The sequence below is a fragment of the Fundulus heteroclitus genome, chromosome 6 (assembly GCF_011125445.2).
Source record: "Fundulus heteroclitus isolate FHET01 chromosome 6, MU-UCD_Fhet_4.1, whole genome shotgun sequence".
Lineage (NCBI taxonomy): Eukaryota > Metazoa > Chordata > Actinopteri > Cyprinodontiformes > Fundulidae > Fundulus > Fundulus heteroclitus.
Genome location: NC_046366.1, coordinates 33,771,423 through 33,792,747, shown reverse-complemented (window position 1 = coordinate 33,792,747; position 21,325 = coordinate 33,771,423). Strand labels below are relative to the sequence as shown.

The following is a 21,325-nucleotide window of genomic DNA, read 5'->3' as shown; positions in this document are numbered from 1 at the left end:
CCTTCTGTCAGTGTGTGGGTGTGTTTTTTTATTTTATTTATTTTAATATATGTGTGTATATGTGCGTTTGTGTGTGTGTGCATGTCCAAAATAATAATAATTTAGATCTACTGTGCCACATGATCCACATAACGTGCCTCACTCTTCCCTTCTTCTCCTCTCGCAGCTCCGCGGCTGCTGCTGCCGCTGTCTGTCTGTCTGTCTGTCCCTTTAAATCGGCAGCACACGTGACTGTGCTCTTTGCTTTTTTTTTTAAACTCCACTCTCATTGGTTGTACTGCCTTAAATCCCGCCTTCCCTCTTTCTGATATCTAGCGCGTGTGTGATTTAAATTTTGTTTCATACAGGGATACTGCCGTTACCACAAGTAATACTTGACAACAAAACTAGTCCCAGTTAAGAAACTAAATATTATCAGCACTAAAAGCTGCTGAGTGCAGTTCTGTAAAGAAGCAGGAGAGAGTATTTGGATTTGTGGAACTTGAGAAATGTAAGTAACCAACGTTAGCATCTCAAAATAGTATTTATTTCTGAAGTATAATGCATTTATCAGCAAAAACCTAATCTGTTTTATAAAACTAAATATTCTGTGCCAGGCAGGAGTTCTGAAGACTGCTGGAAAGATGGAAAAGCAAAGACTGTAATCTATTAAAAATTCAGATTCTTAGCCACAGGCTTCTGAAAAAGAAAAGGTGAGGGTTTCCCTTTTACCATATTTCGTTGTTATTGTTGCTTTCATTGATTGTTCACCCTTTGAGGCAATTCAGGCATAAATAGCACGTGTTATTTCTTTTACATAATATACAGTATAAGAACACTAGATGCCACCTAAACAACTGCTATATTTTGTTTAGACTAATTAGGATTCCACATAATAATACTGCTATTTATTTCACAATTTCTACTTCTAGAATTAGAATAAAGACAAATAAAACCAAAGAACACCATTTACATTGTTTACAAAGGTTTCCACACTGTCCATTAGTAAATGAGTACAAACCAGAGGCAGAGCTAGACATTCTCATCAGGGATTTATTCCACAACATATTTCATCATTACGTGGGTAATTTGGTACACCAAAAAAGTAAAAATTATTTATTCTGTTGATGTGGTCGGAAAATTTATTTAAAATAGGCATAACTTTACATAACTTAAAGTTTAATCTGCTGTTGTTTAATCTGCTGTTGTTTAATAGTCTTACTAGTGAATACCAATAGTATATTAATATGTTCACATTTTGAATGATTAAATGGACAACCACTCATGTAACAGATCAGTTTTGGTGTCACTAATCTTCCTCAAAGTACAGTATTGGGTCCTCCATGCTCCTTATGTATTAAGATTTACAGCACATTTAAACATCGACAACTCACTATTGTTAGGAAAATAATTAGTTGTCTGAGAGGATGTAGGTAAGGAGAAGCTGTTATCTACACTTTAGATATATGATGTAAGAAATGTGTTTGGATTGTTAAGATAAATTACATGAAATGGGCTACACAGAGCAACTACAAAGTTTGAATTTAATATTTGAAATGCTGTCAGTGACACTTCTACTTCCAGTGCAAAGTAAATACAATACATTTATTTGCAGTCCCTTGAATGTATAATTTTGCTGTTTTATGATGCAGACAGAGTATCTTTGATTAAAAAAAAAAGAATAAGGGTGGGGTTTACCTCTGCACATTTCTATATCTTCAAAAGAAAATACAGGATAAATCTAGACAAGAGACATATTTTGAATATATTCGGTTTAATAGGCTGCACAGTGGCGCGGTGGGTAGCACTGTTGCCTTGCAGCAAGAAGGTCCTGGGTTCAAGTACACCCCTGGGTCTTTCTGCATGGAGTTTGCATGTTCTCCCTGTGCATGCGTGGGTTCTCTCTGGGTACTCCGGCTTCCTCCCACAGTCCAAAAACATGACTGTTAGGTTAATTGGCTTCTCCAAATTGTCCTTAGGTGTGAGTGTGTGCGTGAATGGTTGTTTGTCCTGTTTGTCTCTCTGTGTTGCCCTGCGACAGACTGGCGACCTGTCCAGGGTGTACCCCGCTACTCGCCCAGTGAACGCTGGAGATAGGCACCAGCACCCCCCGCAACCCCATGAGGGATTAAGCGGTTTGGAAAATGGATGGATGGATGGTTTAATAAGCATGCATTTACTGTCTGTCTCTGTTGCTGGTAAGTTCAAATGCAAACGTTTTCAAAGTGGGAAAAAGTCATTCATCAGATCCAGTGATGCTTTAAAGATAAACAAACAGCATCTAGTGTGTGTCGTGCTTATAAAATTTGTATAAATGTAGCAAATAATGCTGCCTTTTCTTTTTAGACAGGCAAAACGCATCCTAATGCTCAAATCAAGCATCAAAATATAGGAGCATGCATATTGTGTAGGACCAATGAAGCTTTGGACCAATAGTGTCCCTACCAAAGTTCAAATCAAACCTACGCCCTTGATTCCATGTTACATTCTTCACAGTATGGCTTGGTACATTCCAGCCGGTTGTATAGCAAGGTATGTATCTGTATCGTGTTTTAAATCCGTGCCCCATGTGCCCCCTTTTAACTTTGAGCACCTGCCCCTCCAACGGTCTCTGCACGGCCCTGTCCCCCAATGAAAATTTTCGGATATTAATGGAGTTGAAAATGGGTGTGGCGAAACTGCTCTACAGCGCCACCTAAAGTGAGTTTGGACTACTGGTAAGTCCTAAAAAATAGAAAAAATTCAAGTGGGTAAATCTTCCCAAATCATGAAAAAAAGTCTATTAGGGGTATGCCCTAAAACCACTGAGCTATATTATACACTGGAGTGCTAAAAGCCCGCTGTTAGAACGAGTCGCTTTGAAGCCACCAGCCACCATATTGGTACTCCCTATTTCCCCCCCAGTAACTAGGGAATATGTGCACTACAGCATCGAATAACGAGGATTTTCTCATGTTCAGGGGGGGCTTAAAACTTTTAAAATGTCAAATGCCATATACTTTTATGTTATGTTCTAAAACTATCAAGTACTGAGAAAGTCATGTGCTGAAATATTTTGCATTTTATTTATTTAAATATATATACATAACATTTATAAATATATAAATAACAATATACAAAAACATATTTACATATATGTATACATATATACATATATACATATACACATACTTATATATATATATATATATATATATATATATATATATATATATATATATATATATTTAATATGAATAACATGTAAAATATTTCAGCACTTAATTTCCTAGCAGTTGATAGTGTTAGTACATCCACTGACTGTAGAATTACCTGTGAAACGTTTTCACACAGCCAGAAAACTGCTTGTTGTTGCAACCAAATCCTATGGGATTCTGTGAGAGTAGGGAGTAGCAAGATGGCGGCCAGTGACTTCAGTTTTTGGCAAAATCAGCACTCCAGGCTGTGTCTCATTCCGTCTACTTCCATCAGTGCACTGCTGATGTGCACTGACCACTTACTGCCGTAGTGCCCACTTTCGACCGTTAGTAGTGTTCCAAAAGGAACACTTATGTTAAAACACTTACCGGAAATGACGGGATGACGTGACGAACACAACACACGTGACCGCAAATTTTTCAGACCGCCAAAAAATATATGCCGGCGTTTTTTTTTTTATATAAAAACAACAATCGTTTACATTCACAGCATGTTGAAATTACAAATCGCCTCCGACGTCAACGCAGGATCCTCCAAATATTGGCTGAACATGAGGTATGTTCGTGTATTTTACAAACACCTATCGAGTACAATGCCTCGTATTACCACCATTACTTACATTTATATGATTGCGGTGTCGCAGCTCCGGCTGTCTCGGCTGAATTGTCCGCCATTATTTTCAAAACGGGAACATCTTCCCGACGTCCCTAGCCCCTCCCTTTCCGCTTTGTAGTCAAGATGGCGTCCGTTTAGTGCGAGTAGGGTCCATCGTTACACACTGCATTTTGTGCCTGTTTTTAGGGGGTCATCCGGGTACTTTCAGTGCACTGACTTTTTGTGTTATCTACACTACCTACTTAAAACTAAGTGTTCGAAGTGTAGAAGTAGGCGGAATGAGACACAGCCCCAGTGTATTGTATAGCTCAGTGCCTAAAACCAACAGGGAGTCGGCCATTTTGGGTCAACGGTCATTTTTGGCTCTTTTTTTACTTTTACCTCGAACTTTAACAAAGTCCTCCTAGGGCTTTCGGGCTAGTGACTTCAAATTCGGTCTGTTTGCCATTGAGGCATGTGAGACTAAGAGTTATGGAATTCATGAGTTTTTGAAAATGTTTTTGGGCGTGGCCAAGGCACGAACTTGACCTTCATAAAGAAAAATCATACCCTTATACCTTCCAACTGAAAGACCAAAAAATCTGAAACCTGTCATGTTGGTGCCTGTCAGATCCCCTACGAAATTCTGTGGTCAAATGATGACGTCATCAAAGCCACGCCCCCTGAGGTCAGAAAGTTTTGTTTTTAGCTTGGAAAGGTCCCATGCAGACACCACTGACCTAGTCCACATGAAAGTGAGTCAGAAGACAGATAAAATGTTGGTCTCACTTGCTTCCAAGCACAAAGACATTTGGATGCAGCGTCTGGCCATGGTGGCGTGGCAAAGTCAGGCATCTCGCCATGACCATACGTTTGACTCCAGATTTCACATTTTTCATCTGATCTGTACCAAATTCAACAAATTTGATCTTGGTCCAGTCCCAAAATGATTTCCAGTGAAATTTCCTGTGGGTGTGGCCTACTTGCTCTACAGCACCCTCTAGAATATTTCAAAACATCAGCCCCAAGCCATGCCTTGTCAGAGGTTTAGGAAATTGCATTTACATATGTAACTGATGAGGACCTACAAAAAAGTGTCCTAGTCCCATGGTCCGAAATCCACACGAAGTCTGAGTCTTCCTCTGAGACACAGAGGAAGACTCAGAACTCACTGGACGGACCACGGCTCCATCCGAATACCCTTAGCAATAGCTTCTAGCTCCTGTTACTTGACCTTTCACGAGGTCAATGTCAACTCTTTTGTGAGGAGGAAAGGAGCTTCAGACTGCTCTGCGGATTTCAGACAGCCTTTAACTCCGACATCATTACGTGACGGAAATGCACATCGATTGCGAGTCAAATCCGGGCCTACAGCCTCTCTTGTCTCCGGACATTTTCATTGATTTCCATGAGGGGGCTGTGCTGATACATCAATATATCATGTCACGCAAAAGATTGTGGGATACCTACCTTGAGGCTTATTAATGCCGATAAGGGACATTTCTGAGGTTCCTAGGCAAAACTAGCCGCAGAAGCGAGCACACAGGATTCTTTTCCTACCTCCTTCTTTACTGACTGCCCTTATCATGGCGACTTCTGACACACTTCCGCTTTGGGTAGAGTCCTTGCTCTGACTATAAGGGTATTCCGACTGAGCCCTTATTGTTACGCCCTGACTTTGCTCCCGGATTGTGTTCTGGATATTTCCTCCACATCTTATCGCCTGGTTTGACCCTGGACTGGTTATTTGGTTTACGGACTCTGATTCTCCCTTTATTCCTCCCTGCTCCTGTCACCCCGGGTTTTGTGATGATAGGGATTCTTGCTGAATGAAGATGTGACTGTAAGTCTTGGAATAAAAATCCCCCTGCTGGCCGATAAAGAGGAGCAGCTTTGTCTTGTCTCTTACCAAGTTATCCTTCTCCGGTCACTTATTTATCCCTCCTTCACTAATATCAAAGCCAAATTGGACTGATATTCAGAGGACAATACCGACAAACCCAGGGTTATTTGATCAAATATTATGTAACATAAAATAAATTGCACAAGGAGCATATTTATCTTAAAGATGTTTTAATTAATGCTTAAATATAGTAAAACATCCTCAACACGAGGCCAAATTCTCAGAAGAGAAATGTACAATGTTGGACAATCTCTGCTGTCTCGTGTGTGTCTGAACTCAACAAAACGGATCCAAAACAGTCCCAGATCAAAGAACTGGTAACGCTTTTTCAACCTGGGGAATACTTTGACATATCATTGCTGAGTTCACTGTCTTTGCTGCTAAAAGAAACACAGAGAGAAGAACAGCAAATATTCTGGTGCTGATCAGCTGCTTTAGAAAACAATGTTCAGAAATTAACAAACCCAACAGAACCAGATCATCAAATATAAAGAAAAACAAGCGCTGACAATCTCTGACTATTAATTTCTGTGCAGTTTAGACATAAAACAACAACGATCAAGAAAATAATCTGCTGGAGATTTAAAAATCAGAATCAAACTCGCTGGGCCTTCAGTGGATTCTGTCTATTTGGGTTTACAGAACTCAGCAGAACCTACAACCCCAACCCCAGCATGTAGCGGCTCAGTGAAGGTGGTCTGGACTCTGTGGAGGAGAGTCATGATTTCAGAGACATTGTAGAAGGACAGAATACCTGCTTGGTGATCCAGGTACACTCCTACCCTGGAGGAACCAGGAACTGAGATGGAGGTCCAAATGTCATTGTGACCAAATTGATAACCATCTTGCGAACAAATTAATGCCCAAGATTTGTCATTGCCTCCAAATCTACACTCCTTCCCTTCTCCTGCTCTGCTGATATTCTTGTATGCGACTGCTACATTAACCATACCTCTCCACTCCACCTCCCAATAACAACGTTCAGTCAGACTCTCTCTACTCAGAACCTGAAACCAACCAGTGAATCTGTCTGGATGACTAGAATCAACCTGAGGTTCATCCATAAATGTCACCTTCCTGTTCCCCTCTGATAGTAACAGATTAAAGTTTGCTGTTTTTGGATCCAGTGTGATTTCACAAGAATATGTAAAGAATCCAGCTCTGCTCTTTGGTTCTGGTTCTGGTTGTGGTCCTGGTTCTGACAGTGAAACATCCACCTCAGTGAGTCTCAGTGAGATGTTTGTCCATGTGTCTCTCAGGATGTCCTGTAGTTGATCTCTGAGCTCTGAAACAGCTGCTGTCACATCCTCAAAGTAGCTCTGAGGACGGATCTTGATGCTGGATGAGTGTGTAGACTCACTGAGTGCTGACAGTGAGGGGTAGTTGTGGAGAAACTGGCTGTGATCCTCTGTCTCTGAGAACTGCTTCAGCTCAGCGTCTTTCCTCTTCAGCTCAGTGATCTCCTGCTCCAGCTTCTCCTGAAGCTCTTTGACTCGACTCAATTCAGTTTCCTGCTGGGATCTGATCTGCTGCTTCACATCAGAGCTTCTTTTCTGGATGAGACGGATCAACTGAGTGAAGATCTTCTCACTGTCCTCCACTGTTTTATCAGCAGAGTGGTTGATGACCTCCAGCTCCTGTTGAAGCAGCTTCACATCTTTCTCTCTGTCCTGGATTATCTGATGGATGTTTTCTCGTCTCTCCTCCAGCTCTCTCTGCCTCTCAGTCCTTTCTGCTGCAGCTGACACTGTGTCGTGGCCTTTATGTTCATCCACAGGGCAGAGATAACAGATACACTTCTGATCAGTACGACAGAACATCTTCATCACCTCATCATGATGAGAGCAGATGTTCTCCTGGAGGTTCTTGGAGGGCTCCACCAGCATGTGTTTCTTGAATGCAGCTGAATCATAATGAGGCTGAAGGTGTTTCTCACAGTAAGAGGCCAGACAGACTAAACAGGACTTGATGGCTTTCAGTTTTCTTCCAGTGCAGACATCACAGGCCACATCTTCAGGTCCAGCATAGCAGTGATCAGCAGGAGCAGCTTGGAGTCCAGTCTTCTTCAGCTGCTCCACTAAAGCTGCTAACATGGTGTTTTTCCCAAGATCAGGCATCGGTACAAAGCTTTTCCTGCACTGAGGGCAGCTGTGGATTCCTCTCTGATCTTCTCCATCCCAGTGATCTGTAATACACTTCATACAGTAGCTGTGTCCACAGGGAATAGTCACCGGATCCTTCAGTAGATCCAGACAGATCGAACAGGAGAAGGTTTCTCGGTCCAGCTGCTGCTCCATTTCTCCTCTCGGTCACAGTGACTGTGAGCTTCACTTCCTGAAAACAAAAACAGGTTTGAGCTCTGATCTATGAATCACATACCCACGCAGAGAGGCTGCAGCCAATCAGTTTTCCCCTTCAGCAGAGTTCGGCTCCACCTACCTTCAAGGTGTGTTTCAGAGCAGGAAGGAGGAAGTGGAATTTCAAGTTTTTACATTCTGCAGAGTAAGGAGCAGGGGCCTCATTTATAAAGCTTTTGTACGCACAAAACAGGGCCTGAAACGTGCCTACGCCACTTCCATGCAAAGGTTGTGATCTATAAATAAAAAAACAACACTACTCTGTGCGTACACAATTTTGGAGACAGGAGAAATCGGGGATGATAAAGTGGTGAATTGCAGCCACACTGCATCATGATTCCTCTCAGACATTCAATTTCCTTCAATATCAGACTAGATCAGCTTTATCACAATAATTCAAAACTGTGGCGTTAATCATGCTTGCTCTGACATATCTATGCATGGGGACATTTCATATGAATAAAAAAGGCCTATAAGCAAACTCTTAAATCAAAGTACACACCTTTCATCTTGTTTTTCTACCATCATATTCCTCCCCCAGATGATCACAGGGGTTACTGTTCCACAGATTAACATATAAATTGTGACAAGGTGTAAGGCAATTACTATTTCCTTCTTTTTTTATATGTCCTGTCTGGCAGTGTATCATTGAGAATTGCTCTCTAAATACCAAAGAGAGCTCAACAGAGTTTACTTTCACAAGTGGAGCCTTGCTGCTTACTGTCATAGTGCTCCGCTTGATTTATATACGCAAGAAGCTTTTTTAGATTTTATTCTGGGATTATTTCATGTTCAATGGACACTGAAACGGAAAGGCCGAAGAGCAAAAAAAGAAGAGAAACGGATGAGACGAAATGTCAAGAGGAATAAAAGGTGAAAAAATAGAGAAGCGGAAAAGCAGAGTCTGCATCTACACCTGCATAGAGATATAAAAAGAAAAGCAAAACAAACCGATAGTATTACAGTACAAACAACTAACACCTTGATAACATCACTTAAAAATACAGTGTTATTTAATAAGAGATTTATAAAGTGAAAGCAAAAGCTAATGATAGAGGTTTTCTGCTGCTATGCCATCAGAGCCATGGACAAAATTCAGATTGAATAAATAAGTTTTACAGGCACCAAGGATCCGCCCTCTCGGCAGGGTTCCATCAGTGCTACAAAAGCTTTGCTTCCACAGACAATCGTTCAGTTCTACTTCTTCCTGGGCTCTCGAGGAGAGGATGGCTAACCAGCCACCTCTGCAAGCCACATGGGGCCTCATGGGGCCCGAAAGACACACAAGATGAGTAACTATTTTTATGGTTATAACAAACGTTATCTCCACAAGGGTTTTATACACTGATGGAATATTGATGTTTGCGTTATTCGGTGTACTCATTACGACTACATTAAAGCCAAAGTTTTTTTTTAAAGTTAGCACCGAATGTCTGCTAGCGTAAATGCTATTAGCTTCCGGAATTTCCGGCTTCCCGGATGAGCACAAAAAAGGCTTGTTTCAAGCATAAGGCTTGTTCATTTCACTCTGCCGTCATTCAATAGTGCTATGATCATAATTCGCCTCCCGGAGGTATAATCGCATTAGGAAAATCAAGTGTTCCTAAAGTTTACAGATTATTACTGAGAAAATCGGTCTTTAAAATGTTATTTTATCAAATAATGTTTGGTTTGACTCGGGATTTCCATTGTGAATGGGTTGAAAAACATACCAAATGTTGTTCTAAATTAGTTAAGCTAATTTAACTCCATTCCATGTTGTTTAAGATTAAATTTGGTTCTTTAACTTAGATAAAATGTTATTTCATCAAATAATGTTTTGTTTAACTCAGGATTTGCCTTGTTCCTTAGCTTAGCTTCTTTTTATCTTCATTTTGCTTAGTAGTTTTAGTTAAGTTTCACTAGCCTAGTAGAGAGGATTTGTTGATTGAAATACAGTGTTAATTCAGATAAACAGCATTATATAGTGCTAAAATCTGGATGTTCATTTTATTTCTGTTAATAAATTGTTGAACTTGAAGAGAAATTGTCACTCGTTATTCTATGTGTGTGCAGAGTTTGCTGTTAAAAGATCGGCAGTGTTTGAATCATCCCTTTCAACTATTGTCCTGATATCAGCTCTCGGGCTGATAGTAAAAATACCTAACATACAGAGAGTTATTTATTAAACATTAAATAATTTTTAAAAAGTGCAAGGAGAACGCCAGAAGATGTGATTAGTTACATCTCCTACCCGTTCTGAAACACATCCCTGTCACCTCTTACTTGTATTATCTTAAAGAGGGAGGGCCCTAGTTACATTTGCAGAGCTTAAGGAAGGGGGAAACATACTTTAGTGTGACCTTTGACATCATAAACTAGCAGTTTCAGGTATACAGAACAATCTTGACAATTGACCATTCAGTGACCAGGAAAGGGAGGATACACACATGGCTGGGTGCAATTCATTACAGATAAGATAGAGCTTTACAAAAACAATCAACATTTATGGTGAGGCCGTTTCTTGCACCAGGTCTTACTCTGTAACATAGGAGAGAGAAATATCAGTTAAATGAAAAAACACTTTGGTGTCAGAATAAACTCAAACCTTAAAACCTTTTCAATAGTAATGGGTAAATACATGAAAATGCAATAAACATAGTAAATAAAATAAAACAGATAAAATAGTTAAAATAATTCCATCAATTTGGAACAGAACCTCTAAATTTTGAGTTTACAGAAAGATGCTGGTGAAGATTCCATCTCCTTCCAAGTTCACCAAACAGTCGAGAAAAGGTAGCTTGTTGTCATTGGCATCCTCTTGAGTAAACTTGATGTTGTTGTCCACCGAGTTGATGTGTCTTGTGAAAGCTTCCACTTCTTTTAACTGGATTTTGACAAAGGTGTCATCCACATATATGTGGAAACCTCAACATTGAAGTGTATAGGAAACCCACACACACAGACCAATATCTTCTTTTTGACTCACACCACCCACTGGAGCACAAACCTTGTGTCATCAGAACCTTACAACACCGGGCCGAGCATGTCCCGACTAAAACAGAAGGGAAGCACAAGGAACAGAAACACATCAAAGATGCCCTCCAAACCTGTGGAGGGCATGATGCCCTCCACTGGTTTGGAGGGCATCTTTGACCCGCTGCAGAACATAATGGTGAGAAGAGTAAACGCAAAAACATCGTCATTCCATATGTTGCTGGAGTCTCTGAAAAACTCAAGAGGATTTTCTCCAAACCCAAAATCCCAGTACATTTCAAACCAAACAGGACCCTCAGACAGAGGCTGGTGCATCCCAAGGACAAAACCCCCAAACCTAAGATGTGTGGAGTGGTGTATGCAGTTCAGTGTAGTGAGGAATGTCCTGATCTTTATATTGGAGAAACCAAACAACCTCTCCACAGACGCATGGCTCAACACAGGAGAGCTACCTCCTCGGGACAAGATTCTGCTGTCCACTTACACCTTAAGGACAAAGGACACTCTTTTGAGGACCAAAATGTTTACATTTTGGACAAAGAAGACAGATGGTTTGAAAGGCGTGTGAAGGAAGCCATCTACGTTAAGGGAGAAAGACCAACCTTAAACAGAGGAGGAGGCCTTAGGTTCCAACTCTCAAAAACTTACAACACAGCTATAGGGTTAATTCCGGCCAATCATCACCTTAACTCTCACGCTCATTCGGGTGATCAAAACATCGCTCCTGTAAGCCAAGCCAATAACAACCCTAATGACTCCTCGTTACAGAGGAGTGGACCAGTTTTGGTCCAATCTGCTGGCTTAATGGCTTTAACGACCGCCCATTACTAAGGGGTGGACCTGTTTCGATTGAATTTGCATGTTATCTAAGCCATTGCAAGGCCTTTGTTGGGCAATGGTATAAAGCTTGTTACTCATTATTACTCCAGACTTTTTGATTTGAGAAAGCTTCCGGGAGAGGAAGCGAAACGTCTTCAACTACGGAAAACAAGTCCAGTTGCTTTGTTTTTTACTTTTTTTGGAATGAGTTTACAGAAAGTACTTCCACAGACTCCATGGGGATGCTGGAAGTCAAACTGTCCAAAGTGGAGCCTTGCACCACCCTGCTGCAGTGGACAGCTTCAAAGAGTATCAGGTAAATAACTCTGCAGACACAGGTGGATCAGATTGGAGGGGTGAGCAGACATCAGACCTAACTCATACCACCACCTCTCCTGACTCTGTGCTGCCCCCTAAGGGCCAGAAGAGTCATTTAGGTGGCCCACACCAACCTAAACCCCCATCATATGTCAGAGTTCACACCTTGGAAAACTCACTTAGATCAGAAGCATTCTTACTTACATCATCAAATGTTAGTGCAAAGACCTCCATTGGTTCATGAACATAACCATCTTGATTTCCTAGGTCCACCTCATAGTTACGGTATCCATAGTCTCCAACTTGAGTCCCTTGCTCGGGACATACATCATTATGACCCAGATAATCAGAATTCAAACATTCATGATTATCTGCAGGAAGTCGAACGTTGTATTTGTGACCTGCCATTTCCCTCATCTCGTGAGAAACTAAAGCTTATTTGGAAAACAACAACTAGAAGCATATATGTTTTCATTAAAGCTCTTCCTCGAGGGATTCATGACAGTTATTCAGCTCTTTGCCAAGCTTTAAGAGAGGAATATTCTGTGTACAGGGATCAGGCTTCGATAACTGTCTACGCTTTCGCTGTTCTTCAAAAGGAAAATTAAACACCCAGAGATTATTACTATCGCTTAAGGGACGTTTATTCTCAGGGATGTAATTCTCCAGTTCCAGAAGAAGACCCGTTCTTTAAGTCTTTGTTCGTCCATAATCTGCATGAGAGTGTACGATATGATGTGACCATGCATTGCAGGGAAAACTAGAACATTTCTGAAGAAATTTAGCAAGGCGACTGCCTCGTGGTGCATACAGTACGGTAAAAAATACTAAATGGAAGTAACGCTGCGAATTTCAGCTTCCTACGGTTTTCACAGCCCCCGCAGCGGCCGTCGAAAGGTGCCATGTTAAGTCAATGGAGCGTGTCCCTGACCACCTAGAAGCCTCTTGGTTGCAGCATTGTCATGGAGACTCACTGACAGCTGCAGCTCTGCGTTACTCATCATTACCTTTATCATGTGGGGGACTGAGTATAATGTGTGATTTTAGTGTCTCTGAAGCATTTCTGCAGCATGTAGCAGAGGCAAAAAGGGGTTAAAAATGAATGTTTGACACCTCATAAAATAGACATCCTTTATCCGACATGGCCCAGATTTGTTGTGGAGCTTTCTCTCTAAAGGAAGTACAGACTCTGTCAAGCAGAAGTTGGTAGGACCTTCCTAGAGCTACTGTCGGTTAGCAACATGCTAACCATTAGCCGCTAACATAGTTGTGTTCAGTATCACTGGGTGATGGTACTCTGTTAGTTTGGTCCAAATCCTGTACTGGGAAGTGCCTCAAAAAGGGAGATAATACGATTTTGCATGGTTCTTATTTATTACGTTGCCATGGTATCTCAAAATGGCAGCTTATACAAAAAGAGCACCTGACTGGATGAAGAGGCACTTTTTTACATGAATATTATGGTGGTGAAAATGTGCCTGCCACGCCAGATTTTGTTTCTGCAACCTCTGGAGTGCCAGTCCCACAACTTAACCAGTGGACCAAAGCCCAGCCATATACAGACTTGCATTTGGCGGATGATAACTGTATACATGGCCATTGAAGAGCATTGGGTGAGAGATGGCAGTGAGCAGCACTTTGTTTCTCTGGAACCGTAAATGCTAGAGACGTAATTTTTTCTGCGTTTATTTTGTAACGGATAGGGGAACGGGACAAGATATGGGTTTTTGCTGGAAATATTGTATGGGACTTTTTGGCATGGTTTGTCGCTATTTACGTCACCATGGTAACTCGAAATGCCGTGAAGTACAAATAGCACACTTCACGGCATGGAAACGCACATTTTGATATTTACTTTGTGGGGGTAGACCCTATGGTACGGGCTGCATTAACGGTGAAAACCCTTATTAGGTGCATAGTAATAGGCACTGCCCATGCATTTGCATGGCAGTTGCCTAATAACTTTTCCATGCAAGAGATCCGCAGATATACCCAGTTATTTTGGAACACTCATTTGCAATTCGACAGGAAACAAAGCAAGCTTAGAGTCTTAAACCTTCACACAGGAAACAGGCTGAAGAAAAAACACAAATTCAGTTCTCCAGTGATCCAGCAGACCGAAAGGTTTGGAGACAGGCTGCCACGAAAGCCTAAGCAGCCAGATAACGTCAACCCTTTTTCAATGCAAAACCAAGAGATAACATTGGTAAAAGTTAGTCAAGATCCTCTTCTGTCTTCTTTAAAAGAGGAGTGTTGTTAAGTTTTGGTAAATCTGCCAATTTAGGTGACACAGCAATATCCAATTATTTAATACTCTCCGACTGCAGTTGTAAATCACAGGGGTTCTGTAAAGAACAGTTCATTGGCGGTACTGAATATTTTGGCCAATTTATAGAGTCATTTGAGACTTTTGAGAAAGATTCTAGTAATCTAATTATTTGAGCAAGAGAGAGAGGTGTTTGAGTGCTGGAGATAGAGTAATAAATTATCAGCATAAAGACAAATGTTATGCTCAATTCTCATGCATTTTATACCTTTAACAACATTAGTTTGTCTAATTGTTGCTGCTAGTGGTTCAATAAAAATGGCAAATAGTGAGGGGGAAAGCGGGCATTCTTGCATAGTGCCCTTCTGGAGACAAAAGCTGGGAGATGTTTGATTTGAGGGGGGTCGTGGCCGAGTGGTTAGAGCAGTGCACTTGCACTCAGAGAAGGATGCAAGTACCCAGTTTGATCCCCAGTGCCGGCACTCTGGGTTCCTGAGCAAGACCCTTAACCCCAGATTGCTCCCCGGGCACCACACATGGCAGCCCACTGCTCCCCAAGGGTGATGGGTTAAAAGCAGAAAACAAATTTCGTTGTAACGTATGTCTCAATGTATGTTTCAATGACAATAAAGATGATATTACATTATTTGTCCTGACACATGCTTTTGGGAAGCTGTATAAAGTTTTTAAGCAATTTCTAAAAAAAAAAAAGTTCCAAAATCAAATTTATGTAGAGTAGCAAATATAAATTTCCAATTGACTCTATGAAATGCTTTTTCTGCATCTACAGACAATATATTGGATGGAATATTTTTACTACAGGAATAATCTATCAAATTAAGTAATCTACGTGTATTTGTGGATGACTGCTTTCCTTTAATGGAACCAGTTTGATCAGGGTGTATTATGAGAGGAGTGACTTTATCTAATCATGTTACAAGAGCTTTACAGATTATTTTATTTTTACAGATTATTTTATTTTCCTACCCCTTTCCTACTCCTGACTATTGACTTACTAATGAGCCGATGTGACAAGTGAATTTCTCCAAAGTGAGATCAATAAAGACTATCTTATCTTTAATACCTACGTTAATAAGGGATATGGGACGATATCGGGTAGGAAATAAAACTCAGCTCGGAATCCCTCTGGACCTGGAGCGTTTTTACTGGGCATGCTTTTTAGAGCTTTCTGAATTTTGACTGTTGTCAGCAGTGAATCCAGGGCCATTGTTTGATTATCTGATAGTTTAGGAAGTGGTACTTTATCCAGAAATTGCTTGATGTCATTATCTGATGGATTTATTTGTGATGTGTATAAAGATTTGTAGAAATCTTTGAAGGTGTTGTTTATACTTTCAGGATCATATAATGCATTACCAGTTGATGCTGTACCTGTAAATATAGTTTTTATTTATCTATTTATTTTTAGTTGATTAGCTAAGAAGCTTCCTGACGTATTGCGATGTTCAATTTTTTCTATTCGAAGTCTTTGTATTCAAAATAATTTTGCTTTTCAATATATTCATTTTGCTTTAGGGATTTTATCCAGTTTTGCCTCTTCATGGAAGGCTTCTAGTAACTTACTTTTTTCTAACTTATTTTTATGATATATGAATGAAATTATTTTATGTCTCATCACTGCTTTCCTTGCCTCCCAGAGGATAGATGCCGATGTCCCTGTTAAATCATTGTACTCCAAGTATAAAGCCCACTCTTCTTTAAAATATTTGATAAATTCTTCATCTTTAAGCAGTGATGTATTAAGTCTCCATCTTGTGTTTTGTGAGGTTATTTTTTATTTATTAGGGTTAAAGAAACAGGAGCATGATCAATGACAGCTATGGGATATATTACAGCATCTGAAATGTTACACAGCAGCGAGCTGCTGATTAAGAAATAGTCCAAATGAGAGTAGGAATAATGGACATTTGAAAAGAAAGTATATTCCTTACTGTATTGTTTGACTACATTTATTGATTGTCAACTGCCCTGTTGTATTCAACCTATTTCCTCTTTTAGACAAAATTTGAGGTCGCCCCCAATAAATAGAGTGCAATCCAGGTGTTATGAAAGTGCAGGGAAAGGTTTGTGAAAGAATGAGGGGTCATCAACATTTGGACCATATATACTAACAATACAAACTTTTCCTCATGAATAGATATTTGTATTATTATGAATCTACCTTCAGGATCTATAATTTTGTCTAATATTATAAACTAACGTCTTTGTGGATTATAATTGCTACTTCTCTTTGTCTAGAGTTATAGCACATTAGGGAACTCAGGGAAATCTTGTTCTAAGTGACTTTGAAATATTTCTTATTCAGTTGAAATGAAAGAAGAAACACAAATGACATAAAGGGTAAACTCACTTGTCTTTCTACTGTAATAAAACAATCTTCCTGTAGGAGGCAGCATGCCATCAGTCTTCTGAGACAAAAGAGGCCAGTTCATATCACATGATAGTAAAAACAAACTTTTATAAACTTGAAAAACTGATATATCAAGCAAAGGAACTCTGCTCATAGTTTTAGCCAAAACGTACTCCACTAGAAGAAAAAAGTCTGTAGTTTTGATTTACATGCAAATTATTTCATAATTGTATTGGAGGTCCCACGTCTTAAACTTAAGCTGGTAAAGAATTTACGCTCGCCACTGGGTGTCGGTCAGGCAGGGGCGGTTCTAGACAGGCGCCAACAGGGGCCCATGCCCCTGTAGAAATGGTTCTGGCCCCTGTTATGGCCCCTGTACTAAAGACATGATAATACACTTCTCATAATTATTTGCGATGGCAAAGAAACCATAACTGATTGGTCACTTTGACCAATATTATTTTTTACCTATACATTTTTACTCTAAAAAGAATTTAAAACTTAAGATGTTTCATGTTTAGCTTATGAGATGGGGGCAAAGTTTTAACTGCTAGATCAGGGGTCTTGAACCTGCAGTTCCAGAGCCACACATGGCTCACTTAATATTATTACATTATATTAATATATTATATTATTATTATATTTATTGTTTTTTTAAGTTTTTTGTTCTGTGCCCCTGTGAAAAAACACTGGCCCCACCTTGGCCCCCCTGGTAAATTTGGTCTAGAACCGCCACTGCGGTCAGGACAAACGGAGGAGAGGTTTTTGGTTTGAGTCTCTCTTTAATTGCAGTTCAGCAGCAGTACAAACATGCAGTATGAGGTAGGCTTGGAGATGTGGCGGGTAGGGTAATGATACAATTGGGTATTGGTGTGTGGTCTAAAGCATAACAGAAATAAGCCCACATTAAGTCAACTCATACATCTAACAAATGCTACAACCGAGAGCTAACAGGCTTACTCACGTGGAGTAATTAAAAGTCACAATAAACTGACAACTTTAATAATACAACACCAACATGTAATACAGACTGAACTACAAAGTAAACTGCCTCAATACATTTAACAACATGCACTTACATTAAGTCAGGAACGCACCTCGATTCCAACCGGAGCCGTCGGCAGCAGCTGCACGTCTCCTCCCTCAGAGCTACAGTGCTTCTGCAGCTGCAGCATGTGCTATACAAACTCGCCACCGGGTGGCGCACCTCCCCCCTCCCAAACCAAAGTATGAAACACTCGAGCCTTTGCAACAATAATAAACAACAATCTGCTTTTCTGTTTGTTGAAAACTTTTGGAAGAAACGAGCATGTAATACTTCCATGGCTGCTTTTCCCTCTACTGTCTTTATTCATGCACAGCAGGGTTGCTGGAGAAGAAGCCAAAGAAATCATTAGTTTTTTTTTTCCTTATGACTCTAAAATTAGGATTCTTTGTTTTTAATCAAGATTGAGATTTTTATTTCTTTGAAGGAATCTTTATTCAACCAAAATTTGTACATACCAGAGCTCATAATCTCTTTGGACAAATTATAAAAGAAAGAGCAATTAAAACAAACAAAATCCTCCCTATGTCCGTCTTGTTTTTAGGGAAAACTACACCAGAATCTTTTTATATAATTAAAAACTATCTACATAATTAAGTACTTGAGTATCACAACAGCTTTATTCCAAAGATAACCAAAAAACAAGAAACGATTTTAATTCATCACAATCATATTGCTTGGTTAATGATCTCTGCACAGATATGTATCCTTTAAATGAAAAATATTAACATTGTTCAATGAGAATTATACGTGAACCGTTTATAGAGTGAACTCTTATTTTGAAATACACACAAAAAAAAGCATTCTAAAATATCCTTGATTTGGGCGTGATAGAACAGCATGCAAGCATTAAAAGTATTTTTATCACCATATGCAGATATAGTTAGCATTAGAAAGCAGTTTTTTTACTACAAGTGTCATCAGGAACAAATTGTTTCCCTTTAAAGAGACAAACAAAACAAGTGTAAAAGTTTCCCCACCCATGATTAATAATTGGGCATCTTTGCCAGCTTTTTGTATGCAAGTCATGAGGTGGTGTTTTGGCTTGGCTTTTAAATGCCACCTAATATCCATGTTTCAAATCACACTGATGAGATTCAGTTAGACACCCTGATTTAAAGGGACAAGTTGGCAAAAATGTCTGCTGGACATATTAAAAAGAAAAAAACAATGAAGAATTGTTGTTGGTATTAGCAGAATGTTAATGAAACAAAACATTAAACAATAAAAATCTGAGTTTATGTGAAAGAAATTAACATGAGATTCAGAAAGATCAGAAACAGGCATCTAATCTGGTTAACTTTTAGTGAGCTTTATTTGACTTAACAAAATGTAGCACTTGTTCTGCTTCTGACCACTATTTCAAGCAGCTAAAAATCAGACCAGACTCTCACATTTAGCAGCAGGATAACCAGGTCACACAAAATCCCCAACTATAGCTCTCCACCAAGTTCCAGAGCAGGAACTGCCTGTTATTTGAGTTTACAGATTTCGCTTGAATCTCCACTGGTGGAGGTATAAATTCCAACATGTAGCGGCTCAGTGAACGTAGCCCGGACTCTGTGGAGGAGAGTCATGGTATCTGAAACTCTGTAGAAGGACAGAACACCTGCTCTGTGATCCAGGTACACTCCTACTCTGGAGGATCGAGTAACTGAGATGGAGGTGGAGATGTTGTTGTGAGTAAATCTGTGGCTGTTTGGCAAGCTATCCAATGCCCAAGATTTGTCATTACATCCAAATTTACTTTCCATCCCAGCTCTGCTGATATTCTTGTATGAGACCGCAACGTGAACTTCTGTCCCTCTCCTCTTCACTTCCCAGTAACAACGTCCAGTCAGACTCTCTTTACTCAGGACCTGGTGGTAATCAGTAAAACTCTCTGAATAACCAGAATAAGAAGACTGTTGATTCATCCTTGTGACTTTAGTGTTGCACTCTGATAATGACAGCTCATTGTGTGCTGTGTTTGGATCTAGTGTGATTTCACATGCATATTTTAAGAATCCACCTCTGGTCTTTGGTTCTGGTTCTACCAGTAAAACATCCACCTCAGTGAGTCTCAGTGAGATGTTTGTCCATGCGTCTCTCAGGATGTCCTGTAGTTGATCTCTGAGCTTTGACACAGCTGCTGTCACATTCTTAAAGTAGCTCAGAGGACGGATCTTGATGCTGGATGAGTGTGTAGACTCACTGAATGCTGACAGTGAGGGGTAGTTGTGGAGAAACTGGTTGTGATCCTCTGTGTCTGAGAGCTGCTTCAGCTCAGCGTCTTTCCTCTTCAGCTCAGTGATCTCCTGCTCCAGCTTCTCCTGAAGCTCTTTGACTCGACTCCCTTCAGTTTTCTGCTGGGATCTGATCTGCTGCTTCACATCAGAGCTTCTTTTCTGGATGAGACAGATCAGCTCAGTGAAGATCTTCTCACTGTCCTCCACGGTTTTATCAGCAGAGCGGTTGATGGCCTCCAGCTCCTGTTGAAGCAGCTTCACATCTTTCTCTCTGTCCTGGATTCCCTGCTGGATGTTTTCTCGTCTCTCCTCCAGCTCTCTCTGCCTCTCAGTCCTTTCTGCTGCAGCTGAGACTGTGTCGTGGCCTTTATGTTCATCCACAGGGCAGAGATAACAGATACACTTCTGATCAGTACGACAGAACATCTTCATCACCTCATCATGACGAGAGCAGATGTTCTCCTGGAGGTTCTTGGAGGGCTCCACCAGCTTGTGTTTCCTTAGTGGAGCCACATCATAATGAGGCTGAAGGTGTTTCTCACAGTAAGAGGCCAGACAGACTAAACAGGATTTGATGGCTTTCAGTTTTATTCCAGAGCAGAAATCACAGGCCACATCTTCAGGTCCAGCATAACAGAGATCAGCAGGAGCAGCTTGGAGTCCAGTCTTCTTCAGCTGCTCCACTAAAGCTGCTAACATGGTGTTTTTCTTAAGGACGGGCCTCGGTGTGAAGGTCTCCCTGCACTGAGGGCAGCTGTGGATTCCTTTCTGATCCTCTTCATCCCAGTGTGTTTTAATACACTTCATACAGTAGCTGTGTCCACAGGAAGTAGTCACCGGATCCTTCAGTAGATCCAGACAGATCGAACAGGAGAAGGCTTCACGGTCCATCTGTACTGCCTGCTGCTCCATTTCTCCTCTCAGGTGCAATGACTGTGAGTTTCATTTCTCATAAACAACGAATATGTTACTGCCCAGATCAGCAGGTCATGTGTTCATACTTAGAGAATGTAGTCTGTCAGCTCAGACAGGTGAGGAAACAAGGAAATATGTGGACAGACCAGAGCTGAGCAGGAAAAGAAGGGATAACAATTAGTCCATCATTCCAATTAGAGAATTGGTTTCTCAAATAATGTGGTAAAACTTCATAAGTAGAGAAGATTTTACTTTAATCAGACAGAAAACTCTTTTACCCACAGTGATTCTGGAAGTATAGCTACTCCATTATCAGGCAAGACATATTGCTACATATCCCACCCACCTGGGTTTCA

The 21,325-nt window shown here is 40.5% G+C and overlaps 2 protein-coding genes across 4 annotated transcripts; both read right to left on the bottom strand.

Moving 5' to 3' along the window:
- Positions 1–6,080: 6,080 nt before the first annotated feature.
- LOC105930933 (tripartite motif-containing protein 16-like) lies at positions 6,081–17,930 on the bottom strand. Of its 3 annotated transcripts, none has more exons than XM_036138635.1 (2): positions 17,879–17,930; positions 6,081–8,008 (listed from the first exon to the last, which is right to left on the bottom strand). In XM_036138635.1, exon 2 carries the CDS (start codon positions 7,969–7,971, stop codon positions 6,301–6,303), a length of 1,671 nt encoding a protein of 556 aa, XP_035994528.1. In that variant the 5' UTR covers positions 7,972–8,008; positions 17,879–17,930; the 3' UTR covers positions 6,081–6,300. The 3 variants fall into 3 exon arrangements, with proteins under 3 accessions (XP_035994528.1, XP_035994529.1, XP_035994530.1); XM_036138636.1 differs by having other exon boundaries at positions 17,861–17,926; XM_036138637.1 differs by lacking the exon at positions 17,879–17,930 and adding an exon at positions 8,114–8,447.
- Positions 17,931–19,365: 1,435 nt separating this feature from the next.
- LOC118563369 (tripartite motif-containing protein 16-like) lies at positions 19,366–20,966 on the bottom strand. The gene is made up of 2 exons (XM_036137791.1): positions 19,752–20,966; positions 19,366–19,386 (listed from the first exon to the last, which is right to left on the bottom strand). Exons 1-2 carry the CDS (start codon positions 20,964–20,966, stop codon positions 19,366–19,368), a joined length of 1,236 nt encoding a protein of 411 aa, XP_035993684.1.
- Between the last annotated feature and the right edge of the window lie 359 nt (positions 20,967–21,325).